This window comes from Apodemus sylvaticus, chromosome 4 (assembly GCF_947179515.1).
Source record: "Apodemus sylvaticus chromosome 4, mApoSyl1.1, whole genome shotgun sequence".
NCBI classification, from domain to species: domain Eukaryota; kingdom Metazoa; phylum Chordata; class Mammalia; order Rodentia; family Muridae; genus Apodemus; species Apodemus sylvaticus.
In genome coordinates, this window is record NC_067475.1 from 163,353,969 (window position 1) to 163,380,056 (window position 26,088).

Genomic DNA, 26,088 nt, shown 5'->3' on the forward strand with positions numbered 1-26,088 from the left:
AAATTAATAAATTAATTAATTAATTAAAATAAAATAAAAAATGTCAAATTGAGCCTTGTTTTCTTCAATCATTTTTTAAACACATCCTTTTGCATCGTTGGTACCCAAATGTCAAAGGTTTAAGGATCACTGTGGATCACAAGAAACCAGACAGGAGATGGCAAACTGAAGTGGTCCCTGTGCATCAACACATCACCCTGCCCAGAGCAGAGCAGAGCAGACTGGAACAGCCTACAGGACAGAGACCTGGGCCATGGCATGTTCTGATTTGAGTCTCACCGTGTGTTCCAAGCCTTTCTTTAAGTTTGTTTTGATATAACACAACTTCTTGGTTTCTTTTATTGCGTTTATGCTGTGATGTGTAGACAGATTCTCCTTTGGTAGGCCAGCAGGCTGGCCTTGAACTTGTGGTGCTGTGATCTGCTATAGCCTTCACAGACCACCAAGCGGGGAGCACATCTCTGTATGTTAATGCACTGCCACTCTACTCCCTTCTGCCTTCTCTCTCGCACTCCCTCTACCTCTAAGCCACATTCACTTGCCTTTCCTGGTCATACTCTGCTTCCCACTCCAACAAGGGCCTCGCCTGGGGGAAAGATCAGAGGGATCGGAGTGTGATCACTATACCCCTGAGGGAGAGGTAGGTGTGGATGAGGGAGACAGGTTATTAGGTAAAGGTGCTAGCTGGGCAAGCCTCAGCCTCTAAGTTCCATCCCAGGAACCCATAGAATGCACAAAAAAGCAGGATGTGGTTTCCTACTAAACTGATTGCATATAAGACGCTAAAAATGATTGTATATATTAACTCGTTAGCCTATAAAATAAGAATTGAGACTTTCATGCAAGGTATTTTGATAATATTCACCCCCAACTCTCCTCCTGGACTCCTTCCAGATCTACCCACCTCTTAACTCCCTGACTTTGTGACCTGTTATGTCTGGAATAACCCACCAATGTTAGTCTTTGCTGTTCATATATTTACCCCTGGGTGTGAAGCTCGCCTCTCTAGAGTCACACCATTAAAGACAACTGCCTTTCCCTCTCTTAGAAGCTGTTACCTTTCGGTAGCTTTTTAGGGCTGCAAACTCATGACTCAGTTGAGTCAGCCATTCCTGCTCCTGTAAGAAACCCTTGCCCATATTCCTAGTGACCCAATAACACTCATTCACTAAGTTCACCAAGGTAGACTTTGGTGGTATCTCCACTTCAGTCTGTCACCGGCTCCTATCTGGGGTGAGTTGATACGTGTGTTTTGTCTCCCTAGGAAAAGTTTTGTCACATGACAAGATGATGAATGAAAGCACAGTCCCATTGAAGTCCCCTTAGGGAACCAGTGACTTTATTGGGCTTACTTACGAACAAGAGGGAGGAGTTACGGGAACAAGGGTGAGCCCAATGTAGTGGGTTGTACCACCAGAAAGTCTTCCCCCTGCATGAACGACCATTTACCCAAACTGCATAGATGGAGTCTCCTCTTCAGTTAGCCTTCCACACTCTGCAATCCAGCATCCGTGCGGGACAGAGCCAAGTGCGATTAGGGCAAACTTCCATCCAAGCAGCTAGGGAACAGCCGGAGTCTCCTGGGACAGGCTTTGTGCCCACTCTTCCTAAGGACAGCCAGCCAGTCTGACGTCATGCAAATACCAGCGATTCTGATGACCACGGCAGCTGTTATGTTAGTTGAAACAGTCTATAAGATCTCTTCTGCACCCCTACCACAGGTCCTTGAGCCAGCAGCTCACCTTTGCCAGAGACCCATATACTCAGCTGCCACTCTCCAAATCTTCTCCCAAGGTCTACAGGAGGAGAGCAGCCTAGATCCTTGCCTGTGGCTACCCTTCCTAGTTAGTGCTCACTAAAACAATTCACTTTCTTCTGGGAGGAACTGGCTACATCCAAGACACACCCATAAATTACAATGCTCCAATTACAATGTTTCCTCATTCTAAATTCCTGAACTGGATATTTGCAGATGAAAAGTTCACTAGAAACTGTGTGTTCTGAATGTGTTAGAGGGGGCTAAATCCTGGGGTGGTGTCTGAAGTGGGGTAGGGGGGAGGCGTGAGCGCACACCTCCTCTTCCTGAGTAGGCGCTTCCACTTTCACTGGGCTGAGGTGTTATCAGAGCTTTGGGAAGTGAAAGGAAGGGCTGCTTGGAAAGGCCTTTCAGAGAGAAGGAGGACAGGAGCTGTGGACTGGTTGGTGCCTTACTAAGAAGAGAGAACAGGGCGACTTTAAAGCACCCCACAATTTTTGAGTGTTACTTAAAACAGGCATTTTCTGGACCGTAATCAGTTTCTGGGAGGACAAAGTTCAATTTAGAATCTTTGTTTTCATCCCTATTTAGCGGTTGGAAGGCACCCCAAATAAACATTTAATGAGCGTCATCACGCGTCTAGCAAGGCACGTGACGGTCATTCTCCAACAACAATGGGCAGATCATGTGAACACCCTTTTACTCGACAGCTCCCAGCCCTAGGCAGAACCTGTAGAATTTAGGGGCACGGTTTGGATACAAAATTTTACTACAAAATACAAAAAATTTTACTACAAAATACAAAAATTTACTACACGGGCAGTAGTAAGGTGGCAGTCATTCATCACATGGCAAACTGGCCTTCTGCTAGCTTACATCATATAAAAAGCTGGAATAACAATCTTGGCCACTTGTGTGTTGCTTCTTCTAGACTGGGACAATGCCAGTAGGCCAAATCAAGATCAAAAGCTTTTTGGAATTACGCCGATCACCAGATCATCAGGTAAGGTCCTCAGGTGGAAACTGGAAGAAAAACGTTGGAGGGCCAAACTTGCACAGAGCAGAGAACATGAGGCAAGGCCTATAACCTGCTGCTCAAAGGAGCCTGGTAGAGAGGGTCATGAAAATGTTGCAGGACTATCGGTGACTGAGGATTCACGATGGAAACTGATCCCAAACCTCGGATTGCCACACCTGCTTGGACTCCACTTGAGAACCAGTCTGAGCGAATCTCTTAAGCAAACACCTTCCTGCAGGCTGAACCTACGCTCTTCCCACCAGAGGGAGATGTGGGCCCAGGGGCAATGGTGGCCTCAGTGTCCCGGCCAACGGCAAGGAAGCCGGCAGATTTTCAGAGAGCGCGGGTCTGGGAAATAAATCCAGTCCGGGTTTTGAGTGAACGGCAGACCGGGAAGGCTGCGAGGACGGGGAAGAGGGGGGGAGGCGGTGAAGACACGACACAAACAGCTCGCGCCCAGGACACGGCGGTAGGCCCTGAGCGCGCGGGCGCAGGGCCCGGAGAGGCGCGCGCCGGCCGGGCCGCCGGCCGCATGGAGCGCAGCGCAGCCCGCGGCTCCGGGGCGGCGCAGGCGGAGGTAGCGGCAGCGACAGCGGTAGCGGCGCGCTCGCTCACACCCACCCCCGCCCGCGGCCGGCGCGCCGCCCCGCCGTAGCCTCCGGCGTCCCCGCGGGCCGGGCCAGCGAAGGCGGCGTCCGCGCTTCTGCCAGCCAGCAGCCGCGGCCAGCCCGGGAGGCCGCCCCGCAGCCCGGCAGCCCCGCAGCCCCGCAGCCGCGCGTCTCCGGGCCCAGCCGCAGCCCGCGAGGAGCCCGGCGCCCCGGCCGGCGAGCCCGGCGCAGGCATGCAGGCCAGGCGTCTGGCCAAGCGCCCCAGCCTGGGCAGCCGCCGCGGGGGCGCTGCGCCCGCTCCCGCCCCCGAGGCCGCCGCTCTGGGGCTCCCGCCCCCCAGCCCCAGCCCGGCCGCCGCTCCGGGAAGCTGGAGGCCGCCGCTGCCGCCGCCGCCGCCGCCGCCGCGCGGGACCGGCCCCTCGCGCGCAGCCGCCGCCTCGTCGCCGGTCCTGCTGCTGCTGGGAGAGGAGGACGAGGACGAGGAGGGCGCGGGCCGGAGGCGCAGGACGCGCGGGCGGGTAACGGAGAAGCCCCGAGGGGGCGCGGAGGAGGAGGACGACGACGACGAAGAGGACGAAGAGGTGGTTGTCGAGGTGGTGGACGGCGACGAGGACGACGAGGACGCTGAGGAGCGCTTCGTGCCCCTCGGACCCGGCCGTGCGCTTCCCAAGGGCCCGGCCCGGGGCGCGGTGAAGGTGCGTGCGAGGTGCCGGGCTTCGGTGGGGGGCGCAGCGGGCTCGGCGGGGCGCCGGGGAGGCCGAGCGGAGCGGCGCGGCGCGGCGCGGGCCGGGAGGGGTGTGTCAGGCGGCTGTGGGCAGCGCGCGGAACTGCGGCTCAGCGGCGCCCGGCGGCCTGCGCTTGCTCAGAGGCCGGGTGCCTCCGCGGTCCCGGGTGCCGGTAGAGAAGGAAGGAACGCTTCTCCGGGGAGCGTGGGGAACTCGGGAGCTGGACGAGGTAGGCGTCCCTATCGATCGGCAAGGCATTGACATTGATTGTGCTCTGGGGACGCAGGAGTCTTCCTTCCCCTGTTCGAGCTTCTGGAAACTAGCCAGCAACCTGCAACACCTCCCTTCACCTGACAACAGTTGTTGGTCGGGTTCCAACACCGGCACTTGTGAGGAGCCGCGAGCCTGTGCAGCAGCAGCAAGACCTTGGTTTCCGCGTGCTTCTCTCCCCCACCTCCCAATCCCCGCGCTTTTCCTCGCCCTCCTTACACTGGGCATCCTAAGCACTGCCCACCCCCGAACATTACAAATGAGGAAAGAGGAAAACAGGAAAGGTGGCTGTGTTGGGGGAGGGATAGGGTGGCTTTTAAAATGAATGTGACTTTCAGCTGAGAATTCTCACCAAGTCCCCATCCGCGCTAAAGCAACCGAGCGATCTTGCTTTTTTGTATCTTCAGGAGATAAAGGGTTTATTATTACACAACTGTCTGGCTTAGCTTCCAAGCACGCTATTGGACAAAGCAAAGAGCGTCGAGGTTCATGCACCGTGTATGTTGCTAAGAAGTTTTGAGGGCGAGCGGCAAGTGGCAAGCGATGGAGAGTGGTTTCTCGCCAGTGTTTCTTAAGACAGCAGGGTAGCCAAAAATTCCTGGAGTGTTCAGAAGAAAATACATATAAACAAGTGATCTTGATAGAGGTTGTTGTTGTTGTTTAATATCTCTGTGGCCACTCTCAAAATCGTCTGGAAGCTTGTAATTATATTTACAAAGAAAAGTTAAACAGCCGTTAGCATTGCCCGGCAATAGATGTGGGAACGCGCGTTTCTTTCCTAGACCACCCTGAAGCACGACCAGCTCTCTGTCTGTCTTGAGCAAATGGTCATTTGGGTGATTGTTTTTGACAGCTGCTTGTTGGAATCCCGACTGTGCCCACACTCATTACTGCTGCCTGCTGAAAGGCCTGCTTTGTGCGGCAACAGGATATAGCCGGATTTGAATTAAGTTCCATAGCGTCAGTGACACTGAATAAGACAGGGCCCTCCGAGCAGTGTTGTTAATACACGCGCAACATGTGTCTGGGGGTTTGAACGGTGATTATACAAATTGAGATAGAAAAATTAATGTTATGCCCTGTGATCCAAGCAGGCCCTGTGTAGGAAAGAAAGCTGTTCTTTAAACTCAGAATATCTAGGGTGTGATTGTTAGCATTAGCAGAAAAGATTTTTCACATCTCCAAACCGAAATCTTTTCAGATTTCTAACACATTGCTTTGCTCACAACTTTCATAGCACATTGCTTACAACTTCTTAGCAGTAATGTGCTGACGATTCTGTGCTATGATTTATCCTTTTTCACCACGTTAGAAATATCCTGATACTGCATCTGAAGAAGAGCCGAAGAGATTATTTTTAATGGAACGTAACAAATAAATTTACATTTCTTTTTTTTTTTTTGGATTTGTTTTTTTCGAGACAGGGTTTCTCTGTATAGCCCTGGCTGTCCTGGAACTCACTCTGTAGACCAGGCTGGCCTCGAACTCAGAAATCCTCCTGCCTCTGCCTCCCAGAGTGCTGGGATTATAGGCGTGTGCCACCACCGCCTGGCTATAAGTGTACATTTCTATATGTTCATGTGTTCCACAGATACTTATTGAGCACCTACTTTGTGCCAGGTGCTAATCTAGAACACAGTAGGCCATGACTTTAGAACTCTCACACATAATGCACTTTGTCACAGCAGCTGACAAATGGGTAAGCGTGACTCCAGGGGCCATAATTTGTGCAGTTGCTATAGCCTCTCACCGGCCTTCCCGAGTGGGTCCAGTGACCACACCAGAGCTGATGAAGGCAGGCAGGCATTAGTGGCCGGCTCAGCAGGTCTCCTTTCTTCCCCTCCCCCACCCCCTTAACAAGTGACAGAACTGAGGCGCCCTGTCTCCGGCTGGGGAGAGTCCTGCAGATTGTCAGTGAGCGATACTTACAACCCTTAAGTGCGTGCGCGAGCCATGGAGCACTGTGGGCAGTCGGAGGACAACTTTGTGTGGTCTGTTTTGCATCCACCTTTCTGCTTCCCAGAGTTCAGACTCAGGTTGTCACGCTTGTATGGCAAGTGTCCTTGCCTGCCGGGGCGTCTCAGCTGGTCCCATGTACGACCTGCAGGGAAATACCTCCGAGAACCCTGCTTCTTTCCTGTATCACAGTGTTTGTGTGCCCTAGGAGCTGTCACAGAAACTGTCATGGAGCTGGTGTGTGGGCTATGGGTGTATTGCCGTGAGAGTGTCTGGGCGTGGAGGGCAGCCTGGTTCTTCTGCCCACTGCATCTGTCTTACAGGTCAAGTGTACTCGGTGCTGGAACTGATCCAGCTGAGGTGCTGGGATCAGGACTCAGAACCGGAAGTAAGGGTGGGGGATGGGAAAAGGAAAGACAGGATTGCCTGACAGGCCTTGGGTAACACCAGGAGGGAAACAGTGCTATTTTAGCTTTTAGAAAGAAAAGGCTTCTACGGGGGCGCCCTTCTTGGGAGGGGACATTTGATCTTCAAGCACAGGATCCGAGGCAGGCCAGGGTCAGTGAAGGAACCCGCCCTTAAACGGAGAGTCTTTGAGAACTTTCCACCAGGAAGGCCTGCCAGGCGTTGGTACTTCTCAAAGCCGGCGCATACATACTGCGGGGAGGATGGAGGCCGGCAGGGGGAGCTGGGGAGGCCGTGGGTACTGTAGTAGAGACCGCTCTCAGGGATGTGAGACCCACGCAGCATCAGCAGCTGGCGAGACGGGGGTCAGGACAGAGTGGACCACCACGTCCGAGAATCAGAGAATGGTTGATGGCCTGGATGAGGGCAGGGAAGGGAGAGGGGAATTCAGAGGATGGCCGAGTGTGCCATTTGCTGAGACTGGGGAATGACCCCGCTGAGCGCTCGGTTTGAACACACTAGGAATGAAGTGACGGGAAACTTTTACGTGGAGGTCGTTGTCGGCAGGCTTAGGGTGTGGATCAGAAGGGGGGACTTGAAAACCAGCAGCATGCTGAGGTCAGAGGTCATACAGTAGGCTCCTACAACAGCACGTTGGGCCAGGCTCAGAGGCACAGCACCAGCTCAGTGGGTCCTAGGAGACGCTGGTGGAGATAGTCGGAGCAGCATCAAATATGCACAATGTGAAGTTCTGAAACGCAGAGAAGAAATAGCTCCTACAACGGAGGACGAACAAGCAGGGACAAGTACTGGGACACGCCCTTAGTAGAGAGGCGCTCCTGCGTGCTGAAAATAAGGCACTCAGTGCTATTCTTTTAACGTCCATTCCTATTTTAAGTGTGTGGGTGCTTTGCTTGCATGCCTGTGTGTGTGTGTGTGTGTGTGTGTGTGTGTGTGTGTGTGTACTGTGTGTGCGGAGCCATGGAGGCCAGAAGGAGGTGTCGGCCCCTGGATGGCTGGTGGTACAGGTGGTTGTGAGCCATCCTGTGGCTTCTAGGAATTGACCCAGGATTTCTGAAAGAGCAACCAGTGCTCTTAACCACGGAGCCATCTCTCCACCCCCCACCCCCACTGTTATTCTTGATAGAATCTTAGTTAGTTAGTTAGTTAGTTAGTTAGTTAGTTAGTTAAGTGGACTGAGGTGTGAAGTGCAGGTTTGCTAAGTTTTGTTCAAGGAACCAGAAGAAAGGTCTATTTTGATTTTTCCAGATGAGATGCAGTGAGCTTTGGGATAGTAACCCCGATACCAGGCCTTTCCCCGGAAGAGGTCACACCTGCTAGTTTTCTGTTACTGTGTAACAAATTACCAGTCATTTCTCCCCTCAGAGACAGCAACGTCTTGTCTGAGTTAAGAGTCCGGTTTTAGCCTGACCTTTGTCTGTTGCTGAATCTCACAAAGCCCCTGGGTTAGATGGGTTAATTTCTCGTCTGGAGGTTGGCCAAGGAAGAATTCTCTTCTGGGTTCAGAATGGAGAACCGAGGAGCCCGAGAAGCCCGAGAAGCCCAAGCTTCCTGCTGACTGCATGCCCTGAGTGCTCCTGGAGGTCATTTGTCCAGGGCCCGCTTCCTACAGATGTTCCTCACGTAGGCCTCCTCAGCATGGCCTCTCGCATCATCAAACAAGCAGGGAGTCTTGGAGCCGCCAGTGGCATAGGGCTGTCTCCCACGGGGGAAAGAAATGAGCTCCGTTGCCATTGCCTTACTGTCTTAGTCAGGAACAAGATTCCATGTCCACCCTGTCTGAAAGGCAGCACTTGTACAAGGGCCAGAGTGTGTGAGGTGCGAGGATCCCTGGCATCCCTGGGTGCCCTGGGAAGTACGGAAGAGAGAAGGGGGTGGCTGCATAGGGCAAGTCCTGTGGTGTGGAGCCCAGGGGAAGAGGGCTGCCCTTCAACTCTTCCGATGATTTTAAGGTGGGAACGGGAGCCCAGCTGAGGTCCATTCTCTGTCCATATGATGTCAGGGATGCAGTGCATGCCTAATAGCCTCTTCTCCATGCAGCCGGAGAGCGGGGCGGAGGAGGGAGAGGGGGAGGAGGGAGAGGGGGCGGAGGAGGGGGGAGGAGGGAGAGGGGGCGGAGGAGAGCATTTGCAGGCGATGTGAAGACCTGCCCGCAGGTGTGAGTGATGTATGCAGGAAAGCCAGTGTGCTAGGGAGACAAAGTGGAGTTGCCAGATCTTAGAGAGCCCGTCTGGGGTTCGTGGTTCTGTGTTTATAGAGCACGCAGCCTCCCTGGGCGGGTGGTTTCCGGGCTTCCTGCTCCTGCACAGAATGCTAATCAAAGAAGGAGCCCTGGCCAGCACAGTGGGCTGATTCCCATGGCCAGTGCAGTTGCAAGGTGCACACTTGTTTTAGCCTTCCCATAGTCCCCGAAGCTATCTGTGACATGAACGTCAGATGTTACCATTCTTTTTATAGAAGGGACAAACAGCTAAGATGCACTGCTGCTCAGTGGTCGACCGGGGGCTGAAGTCCTGACCCTTGTCCCTGCTGAGCTGGCTGCCTGTGGGGAAGGAAGAGCAGGATTAAACAGGGTTGGGTTTCTGTGTAATGGAAAGAAGGAGAGGCACTGGTTCTGGCTGGTGCTGCCTGGGCTCTGACTGTAGGGAGGGACAAGGGGAGAGAGAGAGAGAGAGAGAGAGAGAGAGAGAGAGAGAGAGAGAGAGAGAGAGATCAGGAATAATAAGGGTGGAGGGGAGGGGAGGGCAGGGCGGGGAGTAAAAAAGTTGAGGAGGAAACTGGTTAAATCCATAAAGCTGTGACAATTGGATGCCAACATGACAACTGAGTGTTCACTGCATCCATTTGAAACAGGAGTTCTCAATATTTCATCTGAAGGAGGACTTCCTGAGAATGTAAGACTTGAATTAGTGGGCCCCCAGTCCCCTCCAGAGGATACCAACTTAGGCACTATCCTACTTCAAGATAGATGCTTGTAAATACAGTCATGGCTTCGCACCCATAGCCCTGGCTTTTAATCACACCTGCTCCCTGCGGTCTGCCTGGACCTGATGTTTCTAGGTTCTTAGCATTATATTCAAATAACTGGAAAAAATGCACATAAATAGTAAAGTAGCAAGAAGTCTTACTTAATTTATTTTTAGTTAAAAAGTATTATGGTGTGTAGTGGTGTGTGTGCGCGTGCACACACGCATAGGTGCACATGCTGCTGTGTGTACTTGTGGGAGTTGGAGAACAGCCTTGGGGAGTTGGCCCTCTCCACGGTGTTGTGGTAGGCCTCTTGTCGGTGTTGTGTGTGTGCTCTGGGCTAGCTGGTCTGTTGGCTTATAGGAGAGCCTCTTGTCTTTGCCTTTTGTCGTGTAGGAAGCATGTTATGTCCACCGCATTTATTTATTTTTAAAATCTTGATCCTGAGTATCAAACTCGGGCTTTGAGGCTTCTGCCCAAGTGCTTTCACCCACAGAACCTTCTCACCGCCCCAGTATGTTTTCTTAAGAGAATGTAGATAGACTACAAGGAACTATGGGCTCTTCAGCTAGAGTGGCTAAGAGGAACAGGTTCCTGTTCCTTTTATGGCTTCCAGGTTGCTAAGGGGAATAGTGTAGTGATTTCCTGTTTTGATTGACAGGCTTCAGATACTGTCTTTCTTTAGTGTGTATACCTTTCCCACGATGCATCTGCTTTTGATCATCATACGGTGGGAAAATAGGGGGTTTCCTCCCTAAAAGTTAACTTGGGGGGATATCGTTTGCCTTGCTGTACACGTAGTCTGAACTGGTTTAAACTGGACTGGCCCCCTGCTCAGAATTCCCATACATATACTAGGATATTTTTGAGTGGAAACTAAGCCCCAAAGGGGACAGCCAAGGATTTGCTAAAGAGTGGGAGACCCATTCCATTTTCCGCATTGGAAATCAGGGTGTGCGCGGCTCCCGGCAGGTAGGGTCCCAGCGCTGACTGGCTGCGTTGCTAGTAAAGGGGTGTGGTTGACGTCCAGCCTTCTAAGCTTTCCATTCACTCGGCTGTTCCAGCCTGAAACCTCCTAGTGTGCATCTGCAAACTACAAGGCCATTTTGTGCGGAATCGTTGAGAATGGAGAGAAATTGACGCTACTTAGCTGTCGGTGCTGTAGTCCTCTAGTACTATAGTGCCCCTCCCCCAGTTTAGTCTTTAATTGAAACAAGAGACATTTGTATTACATGCTGATTTCCCATCGGTCAGATGCCCTTGTGTACCTGGAACCCTAACAGCTCTCCCGAGAGAGTCTGTAAAGTACTAAGTGACACAGTGAACAATTCTTCAACTAGCGTCTTACTAACAAACAGTAGAAGGACAGTGTGAAGCAGAGAAGGAGTTAATAATATTTCAATATTTGGCAAAGACAGACCAGCTGGGAGCTTAGATAAGAAGGCCCAGGATGGTGCTTTTTAATGCTGCGTAGAAGTTTAACCAAGCAGAACCTAGAAAGATTGATAATTCACTGATCTAATAAATTCAAGAGGAACTTGGACACAAAAGATTGCTGCAAGTCCACCAAGATTTCCTGTATTGAAAAACTGGGGAGAGAACGCTTTCAAATGAGGTAATGTGTGTTGCTAGCATTGCAGTTCTCAGTGGCTGAAGTGTCCACTGGCCGTGGTATGTGGCTGCGTGCCAGCTCTCCAGGGGTGGCTAACACACCCTGCAGATTATCTGTTGACCATCAGATGATGCAAGGGGCCTTTAGCAGTGACCCTGTGCCCCACCCCACCTTCTAGTGTTCTAACAAGTGCATGCTTTGCACATTGTGTTGGCTCACACAGAAAGTGTGTGCTAAAGGTCCTACACAAAGTTGTCATTCACAGACCTGTAGACTGCTGCAGTTGGAAGGGGTGCAGATACTATCTAGTAATCTAACTCCCTGCCTTGTCTGTGCAGGATACAGACCTTGCAAGAAGAAATCCCTGCCCAGCTCTGGCTTCTGATACAGTGCCTCCTGCTGCCCACCCCAGCCACGCCCCTCCGTCTGGGATTGTTCCTTTATGCCCAGGGATGGTCTTCATCTTCACACCACTCTGTTGGAGTTGTGAATAGAAATGTCAGTTTTCCAAAGTAGTCTATCAATGCTGCTTGTTAGCATCCAGCTTTGAAAAGTTCTTCTCCTGTGGCACTGCAGGCGGGGTCTGCCTGGTTTCCCCGTTGGTATGAAGGGCGGAGCTCCTTCTCTGTGAATCCTGCCTGGGCCTGTCCTTGTCCCCTTAGAAGAATGATGACAAGCAGAAAGTGCACTGTGACCTTGTGCAGTGGGTGCTTGGGTACATGTGTGCTTGGGTGCAGTGTGTTCCCAGGAAGCTTGCCCAGAAAAGTAGTTACTAGCCACAGACTCGGTTTCCCCGTTAGCGCTTGACTGTGGTTGCATAGAATGGTCCACACCTCAGCACTAACAACAAAGGGGAAGAAACACGGTAACCCAGGTGACCCTGAACCCTCTCACCTCTTCATGGGGAGCCCGAGTGAGGCACACCCTTGCACAGGCCTGAGCTTTAAAGCCTGGGGCTGGATTCAGGCAGCGGCCCATCTCAGTCAGATGAGCATGCGTGGGGTGGGGTGGGGTGGAAGAGTGGGGGGCTGGAGATCAGAACGGGGAGGAATACCTGTCCTCCTCCCTCCCTGCCCTGCTGCACTTGCAACATAGAACTTCAGTCTTGACCCAGTGACACTGTACTGTTTGCCTAAGTCAGATCTTCAGCTGCCTCCTGCAGTATCATCGTGAGGCAAATACATGGTTCTGTCTGGGTTTGTTTCTGAAGAAGTTCACAGTACTGGAGAACTCTCACAGCCAGCCTCGTCACAGCCAGCCTTGCGGCTTAGCCACATCTGGTTGTAAGTAAGGACAGCTGCAGGGCATCGATGTTGTTGTCCCTCCTTAGGAGATGGTTGGTGTGCACTCGGAGCTAGCAGCACACAGGCTCACAGGCTGCCTCTGCTTCCAGAGAGCCTGCAGGGCCGCACGCCTACCAGACAGACACGTGCGGGGAGGTGTGAAGGCCCCTGTTCTCGCTCTTTCTAATAAGATCATGACTAGTTCTCCCAAGCCAACGTACTGAGTCACAGCTTGGCATGTAATTTTGATATATACCTTAAAACAATGGCAACCAAACAATTTATGTAAAGAAAATTATATGGTCTGGCCAGGAGGTAATTCCTGGACTGAATTTGGCAAGTAAGCTCAGTTGTTGCTCTTGAGTGGGTAAGCAGGAACAGAATTCTACTCTGAGTATGGGGTGGTACAATTAGAATGATTCAATTTTTCCGCTTCACTGAAGGCACTGTTTTGGAAAACCATGTTAGAATTTGTGGGAAAGATTTGATCTTGGAAGCTGTGTTTATGTGTATGTGTGTATTCATGTATATGCACATGAGTGTGTGTTCTGTGTGTTCAGGTCAGGTTAGGTATATTATTCACTATTAAGTCAATTAACTTTAAAAACGAATATATTTATTGTGGGTTTTTTTGGGTTTTTTTTGTATTGTGTATTTTTGGGGGTAGTGCATGTATGTCTGTATACCATCCACTCCGGGATGGGAGTGACAAACTATTGTGAGCTGCCATCTGGTGCTGGGAAACAAACCCAGGTTCCCGGAAAGAGCCGCCAGAGCTACAAAGCCCTAATCCCAGCGCTTTCTTTTTTGAAACAATGTATCTTACTGAAGGTTGAGCTCTTTGAGTCCGCTGAACTGATCCACATGTGAGCCCTGGCGTGACACGTGTACTGCCATGCCTGCCTTCCCGTGTAGGTCCCGTGTGTGTATGTGTGTGTGTGTGTGTGTGTGTCTGACACCCCATAGGTCCCTGAGTGTTAAGAAGGGCCGTCTGTGCTTGCCCTGTAAGGGCTCGGTTCCATGTGTGTACCAGGAGACTCTCGGGACATTTCCTGCTTCCCCTATGTGCAAGGACAGTACTGTTTCCAGTTTAAGAGACTGGGTAACCAATCAAAATGATGTGAATGCCAGATGTGACAGCATTTTAAACTTAATTCGTCTTCCCTTCCTCCCCTCCCTCTTCCCTCTTTTCTTTCTTTTTACAGACTGTATAGCATACAGTTTTATCTGCTAAATCTTGCAGTTGGGATTACTGAGCATCAGTGAGGCCTTCACTGTCCTTTTCTTAGTAAGACCCACAGGAGCAGGCTGGAGCCCGAGCAGAGGACCCTGCAGTGCTCCACCTGACTGCCTGCTCTTTCTCCCTAAGTCAGGACACATGCAGAACAGGGCTCTGGCTTCGAGTGTTGCCTTTGCTACGTGCTGTGCTGGGTGTGGCCTTTCCCAGTGGCATTACTGCTCTGGGCTTCAGAGTCCGGGTTGAACTTTTGGGGCAACATTAGCCCATCATTAGCAGTTGGTAAGGAATGCAGCTCCCGAGACCTCCCAGAGTGGGTGTGGATGGAAGTGTTATTTCTTTTATGGTGTTGTAAAGGGTCAGTTTGCAAGGTTTTTTAGAGTCCCAGTCCTGCCCTCGGTGTTCTGTGCTCCCAAGGTGTTCAAACTTCTTGTCCATCTGAGCTCCTGGTGACTTGGGTTTCCCTTCCAGCCCAGAAAGCTGCCAGTCAGTTATCCACGCATCTCCTGGCTGTGTGAACTATAGCTCTGTCCTGCAGACATCAGCAGTCCCGCAGGCTGGGGATCCCCCAAACAGCCTCTGTAGACGGCTAGTGATGTCACTTCCTCTTCTAATTGTCCTGGCTGAGAGTCTCTGGACTGTGGGCTTGCCCGTCCTAGGTTTCTGTGTTGGTCTCTTGCACTTGGTAAAGGAGTTATCCTTTGTTGATGGAGGAGACGGATAATTAGCCGAAAGCTTCCTGGTCCTGTCTCTTTTTCCTCTTGTGTGGGAGCTGCTCAGCAGGGGAGAAAGGACTCTGAGTGAATCATTTCTAGAAAATAGTAAAAAACAGATTTTTTTCCATTTACAAAATACTTCAAAGGAGAGACTGAGCGTGTGCACTGCTGATTCCAGTTTCTAGGATAAATACAGGGTGGGCCACTTGTATATTTATTGTATGTTTTCTTTAGACTGCCTGCTCCTTCTCCATTTCCAGAGCGCGGTTCCTTTGGGTGGGGTTTGGGAAATACTGATTTATAATTTCCCTTTTCAGTTGGAAAGCCAGAAGTAAGTGCCTATTGGCTTGAGATAAAGAGCTAAAAACCTGGGCCAGGGAGAAGATGGTTCTGCAGGTAAAATTGGATGCTTGTCTTAAGTTTGATGATCTGAGTTCAACTCCCAGAACCCATGTTAAAAAAAAGTCAAGTGTGTTGGTGCACATCTGTAATGCAGCCTCTCCGTGACGAGGTGAGAGGCAGACACAGAAGTCACTCGGAGCGGGGGGAGCTAACCTGGAGTGCACACTGTGCAGGGACAGGCACGAGAGACAAGCAGCAAGGGGAGAATGGCTCCCGGAAATTGTCCCCTGCCCCCCACATTCGCTATGGTACACATCCCACCCCCGTCATTCATACCTCACAGGACACTAAGCTTAAAGATTTGCTGCTGTTGTTGTGAGATGAGGTCTCACTGTATAAATAAACCTGGCTATCCTGGAACTCACTGTGTAGACCACAGTGGCCTTCAACTCACGGAGATCTGTCTGCCTCTGCCTCCCAAGTGCTGGGATTAAAGACCTGTACCACCACACCCTGCAGCCGTGTGTGTGTGTGTGTGTGTGTGTGTGTGTGTGTGTGTCGTGAATGGAGTTACCTGCAAAAGCCACAAAAGGATGTCAGATTCCCTGAAACTGGAGTCACAGGCATTTGTGAGTATCCTGACATGGGCGTTGGAAACTGAACTCAAGTCCTCTACAAGAGCAGTGAGTGCTTCTGACTAATGAACTCTTTCTCTGGTCCATTTTAAAAAGAGGATGAGAACCATCATTACCATCATCACAGTCACCATCATCATCATCATCATCATTTTGAGGCAAGGTCTCATATATAGATAGCCCTAGCTATCTAGAAACTCATAGAGATCCACCTGCCTGTGCTTCCTGAATGGTGGGATTTAAGGTATATACTCCCACACCCTGCTAAAACTGTGTTGTTAAGAAAGTAAATTGTTATCAGGCATGGTGGCACACACCTGTAGACCTGCCTACTCAGGAAGGTTGAGGCGGGAGGCTCACTTGAGCCTAGGAGCTGGGGACCAGCTTTGGCTAATATAGTGAGATCCCCTCACACACACTTCACAAGCACAAAGAAAACATGCGCGGGCCTGACAGACAGCTGATTCTGTAGTGAGTTTCTAAGGGAATTATTTCATCCGGTTCTTTTTGACTTTTAGAATGATAACCCCACCCTTACGTGCAATGTAGAGAACCTAACTTTCTTGGCCAGATGGGCTCAAAGATGTAGGATTTGACAGGGAGATTTGAGAACTACAGTTGAAATGGGATCTAAAATACTGAGAGAGCAAAACCACAAGGCACTTACATCTAGGAAGGTATAATTATTAGTTTGTGCTCATGTCCCCAAAGAAAATGATTGAAATTCCAGTGCAGCATAAATGGAGGGACTTGTGTTCACTGAGATACCGGCGGACAGCACTGCCAGCACTGACCGCTGAGCACTGTGGGTACAAACTCCGGGATGCTGTTTCTGTTCTCTCACACTCACCGCGTTATAGCTCTTCGCGTGGCTAGCCTCATCTGACCCTCTGATAAATGTGGAGCTTGATAGCATGTTTCTTGTTTTACGGATGTGGAAAACAAGAGAAATGGCAGCTTCTGTGGAAAGAAATGCACATGAGGTAATTTCATTTCAAAATACACGGATATTTGTCAAACATTTCAGAAAACAGTTGGGACCAACAGATTTAAAAAATAATTGGAATCGGTACCTAAGCAACGACGGGAATTCAAGGAGAGAGGAGGCTGTCTGAAGCGATGTGAGTTGCCGTGTTCATGAGTTGTCAAGCCACACGCGGCGGTGCCGTGCGAGTCAGCTCTGAGTCGCTCACTCAGCACCGACTTGGACGGTTTCTATTAATTTGGGTCATGATCCAAAGTTTAATTAAGAACATGTTCTTCAAATGCATGTTTTGGACAGTTTTTTTTTCAATTAGTAGATTCATGTTCTTCCAACTCAGAGTAAATCTAACAAAATATTAGAAGACTAGTAAAAAATCTGAATGACAGTCTTAAAACTTAAAAAAAAGTGAATTCTATTTGAAAGAAAAGTAGCCTTGTTTTTCATACATTGCTTGTAATAAAAAGTTCTCAGGGACACAGGGATAGCGTGTTGGGAAGGCGCTTGCCATGAAGGCGTGACCACTGACCCATCTGCAGACGGGGGTGGGGTGGGGTAGGGGGGAAGCTGGCGTGCTGATGTGTGCATACTGCCGTGCTGGGAATCAGAGACAGGTGCCCCCCCCCCCCCAGGCTAGCGCTCAGCCAGCTTTGCCTGAGTACCAGACCCCCCCCCTCCCGTGCCAAAGTGAGGGACTGGAAGCTCACTGAGTGAGAGCACCTGCAGTTCTGCTAGAGGACACAGGTTCAATCTAGCCTTCCACATGGTTTTCTAACAGGACTTATTTTTATTACGATTTCAAAACTGTGTGTGCAGGTTCCTGCAGCGGCCTGAAGAGGGCATCAGCTTCACCTGGCCTTGGTCATGGTCTGTCCAGTGTAGGTGCTGGCAACTGAATCTGAGTCCTCCGCAATAGAAGCAAGTCTTCTTAGCCCTCTGAGCCATCTCTCTAGCACTCAGATGACTTCCGGTTTAATTACACGTACACGCGTAGCATCTACACGAGTAACATGGATCTGTGTTATTCACGTTCGTGCTGGTGCCTATGAAGAGAAGAGTGGGTCCTTGGAAGCTAGAGTACTGGAACTCAAGTCCTATAACACAGCAGTAGCACTTTTTGTTGTTGTTGTTTTGAGACAGGATCTCACTACAGAGCTCATCTGTCCTGGAACTCACAGTGTAGGGAAGGCTCCACCTGTCTCTGCCTCCCTTGTACTGGTATTAAAGGGAGAGCATCACCCCGCCCCGCCTAGCCGGAAGCACGTTAGCTGCTGAGCTGTTCCTCCTGCCCGTCCACTTTTTGAGATAGTCTCTCACTGGGACCTGGGCATCTGCAGGCTAGGTTAGGCAGCTGGCCACGACTCTGGGACCCTCCTGTCTTCCCCGCATTGGGATTGCGCGGATGCCACCTTGACTCACTGTTTATGCGGGTGCTAGGGATCAAACTCAGGTTCTTAAACTCAGCAGTCAGACCTGTACCAAGTGAGCCTTGTCCCCGTGCCCAGCTCTCATGCAGATATAGTCCTGGGCTCTGAATCTGACTTGCAGCTGTGCCAGTCTGCACTGGAGTGTGCCACTGCACAGACACCAGCGCCCGTCTGCCACTGCACAGACAGACACCAGCGCCTGTCTGGAGTCACATTCAAGGTTCCTTGTAGCTGCCACCTAGGGATTCCTGTTGTGTTCAGTGCCACTAAGTCTTTATGATTTCTTAGGGAGAAAGATGGAGCGAGAAGAGAGTTAGATGTTAGAAAGCTCTAGGAACTGAGGGAAAAGGAGGCCGGGTAACAAAGCAAGCCATTCAGTAAGTGCCCAAGTGTTAGGTTGACCGGGACTTAGCGTCGAGGACGCATCAGATGGGTTCCCATCCTCTTCTTGTCTCTTCCTTGTTAATTTTGGTGTTGAGCAGTAACTGTAGAGTGGACTTACATCCAACTGCATTGCTTTTTGATCCTACTGTATAGCTTTAGGCTGGCCTCAGACCCTCGCTGCCTGCTGGGAGGGCTGGTAAGCACCTTGACACCTGCCTAGCTTGTTGGGAGTTCTTGTGGACGTGGGTTTCTTCTGGGTGGGTCAGGTAGACACTGGTCTTCCCTCCTCAGGTTTCTGTGTGGATGACCGACCCCTTCGCCCTTCATTCTCCATCCTGGAGGATTTGGGGTAACCCCACAGAGCAGGTCTGTAGCTCTAACAGTCTAATGCTTGCCACGGAGACAGTGAAGAACTGACTTTCCCCAGAGGGCAGTGGATGGGGAACAAAGGTAGAGAAGTCTAACTTCCTGTAGGGTTTCGCAGAACTCGGGCTGTATCACCCCCGGAGTTAAATATGTATGTGTGCTTTGTTGTAGGTTAGGGTTTTACTGCTGTGAACAGACACCATGACCAATGCAAGTTTTATTATTATTATTATTATTATTTTGTTTTTTCGAGATAGGGTCTCTCTGTGCAGCCCTGGCTGTCCTGGAACTCATTTTGTAGACCAGGCTGGCCTCGAACTCAGAAATCTGCCTGCCTCTGCCTCCCAAGTGCTGGGATTAAAGGTGTGTGCCACTACCGCCCGGCCCAATGCAAGTTTCTTTAAAGACAACATTTAATTGGGGCTGGCTTACAGGCTCAGAGGTTCAGTCCATTGTCATCAAGGCAGAAACATGGCAGCATCCAGGCAGATATGGTGCAGGAGGAGCTTAGAGTTCTACATATTCATCTGAAGGCCGCTAGTGGAAGACTGACTTCCAGGCAACTAGGGTGAGGGTCTTAAGGCCACACCCACAGTGACACACCTACTCCTACAAGGCCACACCTCCTTATAGGGTCACTCCCTGGGCCAATCATATACGAACCATCACATAAGGGGGCAGGAGCTTTGTGAGTGGTGAGAAAAGCCTTCACTGGTGACGAGTGCCCTGGCTTGCATTTCAGGTGCCTTGCCTTGCATAGGATTTCCTGACAAATGGTTTTTATTTGGGCTCGGTGGTTGAGGGAGCACTTGGTGGTTGAGGGAGCACTTGGTGGTTGAGGGAGCACTTGGTGGTTGAGGGAGCACTCGGTGGTTGAGGGAGCACTCGGTGGTTGAGGGAGCATGGCTGCTCCTGCAGAGGGTTCTCAGCACCCATGCAGTGGCTCACAACTGTCTGCAGATCCGATCAGAGGGGCTAGTGCATGCTTACATGCAGGCAAACATTCCTGCACACCAAATAAAAACAAACGAAACTTTTAGAATGCTCTTTATTTTTCTTTCAATACACGAAGAGGTTTGTAAAACCAAAACAGATGCCCTAAACCATGAAAAAAGAGCACTGTGTCACACACAGACACCAACTTGACGGCAGAGTGGGCACCTTGTCCCTTTGTGATGGAAAAGGCTGAGGTTAGGCGAATCACAGACCCGTAGCACGGGAGGCAAGGTCTGGGGAAGACGGAATGGGGTCATGGCTGTCTCATTTCAGTGTCTAGTGTGGGTAACAAGGCTGGTGTGCACCGGCCAAACACAGTGGCCAGAGACCCCTCCTTACTAGCCACCCAGAAGGGGGCCCTGGCATCCCAAGGAAGTTGTCATTTATACTTTAAGCCACGAGACGCTTAGAATTAGGTTTTGCTTTAAAAAAAAAAAAAAGTCCTAAGCAGCATTGGCATAAAAAAAAAGTCATTCTTAGACAATTGCTTACCCACAGCTCCTCGTGAGATTTCTATATGAACGAGTATGCATGCATGTATGTGCATATGCTAGACTTAGAGTGACAGTGTCCCCCAATTGAAGCATTTAGTAAGGAATTCTTACCATCATCTTCTTAAAAACATTGATTGATTGATTGATTGATTGATTGATTGATTGGTGTAGGGTATTGGATATACCAAGGCTTGCAAGTGAAGGTCAGAGGCCAGCCTGCAGGAGCCCACCTTCTCACTCACCGTTTGAGATCTGGGGATTGAACTCCGGCTATCATGATTGGTTGCAAGCACCATTAGCCACTGAGCCACCCCATTGGCTCCTTGTCACTGCTTTAACCTGTTTGTCACTTTCTTCCTCAAACTGATTTTCACTCGACTAGTCAAAAGAGGTGAGGTCAAAGTCATCGTGTGCGGTAAATATATTCCTGCTTTATAGCTGTGGAGTGCTGGTGGCTCCGTTATTAGATTGCTTATAAAGCTAAGAGCATAATAGATTCATTTCAGATTAATGTACTGAAAAAGATAAAATAAAAATATGCTAAGAGAAAGCCACAACAAAGCATTTTTATGTACCTGTGGCTCTTGGTGTGATATAGGACACACAGTCTAGGTCATAATGGGCCAGGACGGCATGGGAATGAACCCTCCAGGCAATGGATCTGCACTGCAGCCCCAGCACCCATCTTGCTGCTGCCAGGAGAGTTCTGGGTAGAGACAAAACAGGGAAGGACCTGGATCTGCTTGTGACGGATTCCCGTCTGCAGTGTTTGGAGTCTTATCAGTTTGCTTTCGAGATATGTCTTTTTATGTTACCACAGGAAACAAAGGTATTTCAAAAAGAAGAGTGCTGGTGGTGGCTGGTGCCCATGAGCTGGGGCCTGCATGCGCCATAGTGATCGCCTGAACGTGGGAACTGAGCCAGTAGCACGGCCCATACACAGCTTACAAACAGACACACCAGCCACACAGACACCACATACAACAGCTTCCTTATGAAGGTCACTTTCTTTTCTGCGAGCTTAAACCTGTGAGCAGAGATTTAATTTAAGAAAATTGGGTTTGGGGAGGAGAGAGCAATGCTAAGAGAGTTCTTTTAGCCAGGCATGGTGGCGGTGCACTCTTGGAAGAACAGGCAGGTAGATCTCTGTGAGTTCAAGACCAGCCTAGTCCTCACAATGTCCAGGGCTACACAGAGAAACCCTGTGTTTTCACAAACACCAAAAAAGAAAGCCAGACAAAGAGTCAGTTTAGAGGACAGTGAGCTGGGTCAGTGGGGCATGGTGCCTGCTGACCACCAGTTTCATCCCTGGGTACACCTGGGAGAGAAGGCCTCCCTTAGGCTGGCCTCTGCCCTCGCCCTCCGCCTGAGCACACACGCGTGCACACTCAGCATGAAAAACACAGATAATTTTACTGAACAAACATCATCCTAAATATTTGTTCACTTCACAGAGTTTAAAACTGTATGAAACAATAGCCAAAAAGAGAAATAGACAAATGAAGTGATTGTTCAATATCTTTTTTCTATTTTCTTTTTTTTCTATACTCTGTTTACATTCCAAATGATTTTCCTTTCCCAGTTCCCCCCTCCCCATAAGTCCCATAAGCCCTCTTCCCTCCGCCCATTCCCCAGTCAACCTCTCTGTCCTGGTAACCCCCTACAATGCTGCATCAAGTCTTTCCAGGACCAGGGCCCTCTCCTTCCTTCTTCTTGGGAATCATTTGATATGTGAATTGTGTCTTGGGTATTCAGAGCTTCTGGGCTAATATCCACTTATCAGTGACTGCATTCCATGTGTATTCTTTTGTAGTTGGGTTGCCTCACTTAGGATGATATTTTCCAGTATCAACTATTTGCCTAAGAATTTCATGAATTCATTGTTTTTAATTGCTGAGGAGTATTCCATTGTGTAAATATACCACATTTTCTGTATCTGTTCCTCCATTGAGGGACATCTGGGTTCTTTCCAGCTTCTGACTATTATAAATAGGGCTGCTATGAATATAGTGGAGCATGTGTCTTTACTGCATGCCGGGGAATCCTCTAAATATATGCCCAGGAGTGGTATAACAGGGTCCTCCGGAAGTGACATGCCCAGTTTTGTGAGGAACCGCCAGACTGATTTCCAGAGTGGTTGTACCAGCTTGCAATGCCACCAGCAGTGGAGGAGTGTTCCTCTTTCTCCACATCCTCGCCAACACCTGCTGTCTCCTGAGTTTTTAATCTTAGCCATTCTGACTGGTGTGAGCTGAAATCTCAGGGTTGTTTTGGTTTGCATTTCCCTAATGACTAATGATGTTGAACATTTCTTAAGGTGCTTCTCAACCATCTGAAGTTTTTCATGTGAAAATTCTTTGTTTAGCTCTGTACCCCATATTTTAATAGGGTTATTTGGCTCTCTGGAGTCTAACTTGTTGAGTTCTTTGTATATATTGGATATTAGCCTTCTGTCGGATGTAGGATTGGTGAAGATCGTTTCCCAATTTGTTGGTTGCTGTTTTTTCCTTTTGACAGTGTCCATTGATTTACAGAAACTTTGTAATTTTATGAGGCCCCATTTGTCAATTCTTGATCTTAGAGCATAAGCTATTGGTGTTCTGTTCAGGAAAATTTCCCCTGTGCCCATGTGCTCAAGGCTCTTCCCCAGTTTCTTTTCTGTTAGTTTCAGTGTGTTTGGTTTTATGTGGCGGTCCTTGATCCATTTGCAGTTGAGCTTAGTACAAGGATATAAGAATGGATCGATTTGCATTCTTCTGCATGCTGACCTCCAGTTGAACCAGCACCATTTGTTGAAAAGGCTATCTTTTTTCCATTGGATGGATTTAGCTCCTTTGTTGAAGATGAAGTGATCATAGGTGTGTGGGTTCATTTATGGGTCTTCAGTTCTATTCCATTGATCCACCTGCCTATCACTGTACCAATACCATGCAGTTTTTATCACGATTGCTCTGTAGTATTGCTTGAGGTCTGGAATACTGATTCCCCCAGAAGTTCTTTTACTGTTGAGAATAGTTTTAGCTATTCTGGGTTTTTTGTTATTCTAGATGAATTTGAGAATTGCTCTTTCTAACTCTATGAAGAACTGAGTTGGGATTTTGATGGGGATGGCATTGAATCTGTATATTGCTTTTGGCAAAATGGCCATTTTAACTATATTAATCCTGGCAATCCACGAGCATGGCAGATTTTTACATTTTCTGAGGTCTTCTTCCATTTCCTTCTTCAGTAATCTGAAGTTCTTGTCGTATAGATCTTTCACTTGTTTGGTAAGAGTCACACCAAGATACTTGATATTGTTTGTGGCTATTGTGAAGGGTGTCATTTCCCTAATTTCTTTCTCAGCCTGCTTATCCTTTGAGTATAGGAAGGCTATTGATTTGCTTGAGTTGATTTTATAACCAGCCACTTTGCTGAAGTTGTTTATCAGCTGTAGGAGTTCTCTGGTGGAGTTTTTTGGGTCACTTAAGTATACTATCATATCATCTGCAAATAGTGATAGTTTGACTTCTTCCTTTCCAATTTGTATCCCTTTGAACTCCTTATGTTGTCTAATACTCTAGTTAGAATCTCAAGTACTATATTGAAAAGATATGGAGAGAGGGGGTAGCCTTGTCTAGTCCCTGATTTTAGTGGGATTGCTTCAAGTTTCCTCCATTTAGTTTGATGTTTGCTACCGGTTTGCTGTATATTGCTTTTACTATGTTTAGATATGGGCCCTGAATTCCTGTTCTTTCCAAGACTTTTACTGTGAAAGGATGCTGAATTTTGTTACATGTTTTTTCAGCATCTAATGAAATGACCATGTGGTTTTTTTCTTTGAGTTTATTTATGTAGTGGATTGCATTGATGAGTTTCCTTATATTGAACCATCCCTGCATCCCTACTTGTAGAATGAAGCCTACTTGATCATGGTGAATGATCGTTTTGATGTGTTCTTGGATTCAGTTGGCAAGAATTTTATTGAGTATTTTTGCATCAGTTGGTCTGAAGTTCTCTTTCTTTGTTGGATCTTTGTGTAGTTTTGGCATCAGCGTAATTGTGGCTTCATAGAACGAGTTGGGTAGTGTTCCTTCTGTTTCTATTTGTGGAATAGTTTGAAGAGTATTTCTGCACTAAAACTATCTGGTCCTGTGATTTTTTTTCATTGGAAGACTTTCAATGACAACTTCTATTTCTTTAGGGGTTATGGGACTGTTTAGATGATTTATTTGATCCTGATTGAATTTTGGTATTTAGTATCTGTCTAGGAAATTGTCCATTTCCTCCAGATTTTCCAGTTGTGTTGAGTATAGGCTTTTGTAGTAGGATCTGATGATTTTTTGAATTTCCTCAGTTTCTGTTGTTATATCTCCCTTTTCATTTCTGATTTTGTTAATTTGGATACTGTCTCTGTGCCCTCTGGTTACTCTGGCTAAGGGTTTATCTCTCTTGTTGATCTTCTCAAAGAACCAGCTCCAGGTTTTGTTGATTCTTTGTATGGTTCTCTTTGTTTCTATTTGATTGATTTCAGCACTGAGTTTGATGATTTCTTGTCTTCTACTCCTCCTGGGTGAATTAGCTTCTGTTTGTTCCAGGGTTTTCAGGTGTGCCATTAAGCTGCTAGTGTATGCTCTCTCCAGTTTCTTTTTGGAGATACTCAGTGCTATGAGTTTTCCTCTTAGCACTGCTATCATTGTGTCTCATAAATTTGTGTATGTTGTGCCTTCATTTTCATTAAATTCTAAAAAGTCTTTGATTTCTTTCTTTATTTCTTCTTTGACCAAGGTATCATTGAGTAGAGTATTATTCAGCTTCCATGTGTATATGGGCTTTCTGTTGTTTTTGTTGCTATTGAAGACCACTCTTACTCCATAGTGATCTGATAGCAGGCATGGGATTAGTTAGATCTTCTTATATTTGTTGAGGTCTGTCTTGTGACCAATTATATGGTTGATTTTGGAGAAGGTACCATGAGGTGCTGAGAAAAAGGTATATTCTTTTGCTTTAGGATGAAATGTTTATATATATATATATATATGTATGTTAAGTCCAATTGGTCTAAAGCTTCAGTTAGTTTCACTGTGTCCCTGTTTAGTTTCTGTTTTCCTGGTTGGTCCATTGAGGAGAGTGGAGTGTTGAAGTCACCCACAATTATTAGGTGCAATGTGTGCTTTGAGCTTTAGTGAAGTTTCTCTTACAAATGAGGGTGCCCTTGCATTTGGAGCATATGTGTTCAGAATTGAGAGTTCTTCTTGGTGGATTTTTCCTTTGACCAGTAAGACGTGTCCTTCTGCCACTCACAATTATTGTGTTAGGTGAAATGTGTGCTTTGAGCTTTAGTGAAGTTTCTCTTATGAATGAGGGTGCCCTTGCATTTGGAGCATAGATGTTCAGAATTGAGAGTTCTTCTTGGTGTATTTTTCCTTTGACCAGTAAGAAGTGTCCTTCCGTGTCTCTTTTGATGACTTTAGGTTGAAAGTCAATTTTATCTGATATTAGAATGGCTACTCCAGCTTGTTTCCTGGGACCATTTGCTTGTAAAATTGTTTTCCAGCCTTTTACTCTGAGGTAGTGGTTGTCTTGACACTGGGGTGTGTTTCCTGTATGCAGCAAAATGTAGGGTCCTGTTTATGTATCCAGTCTGGTAGTCTATGTCTTTTTATTGGGGAATTGAGTCCATTGATGTTAAGAGATATTAAGGAATAGTGATTATTACTTCCTGTTAATTTTGATGTTATTTTTATGTTTGAGTGGTTATCTTCTTTTGGGTTTGAAAAAAGGTTACTATCTTGCTTTTTCCAGGGTGTAGTTTCCCTCCTTTTTTTTTTTAATTTTTAATTTTTTAATTTTTTAAAAAAATTTTTTTATCGATTTTTGGATTTGGCTTTTTCGAGACAGGGTTTCTC

At 48.3% G+C, this 26,088-nt stretch overlaps 1 protein-coding gene across 1 annotated transcript in view; it reads left to right on the forward strand.

Moving 5' to 3' along the window:
* Positions 1 to 3,224: 3,224 nt before the first annotated feature.
* The window catches only part of Znf704 (zinc finger protein 704), a 195,167-nt gene continuing 172,303 nt past the window's right edge, over positions 3,225 to 26,088 (forward strand). Inside the window, exon 1 of the mRNA XM_052180886.1 lies at positions 3,225 to 4,077. Within this exon, the coding sequence (XP_052036846.1) occupies positions 3,616 to 4,077 (462 nt within the window). The 5' untranslated portion in view covers positions 3,225 to 3,615. The remainder of the gene's footprint in view (positions 4,078 to 26,088) is intronic.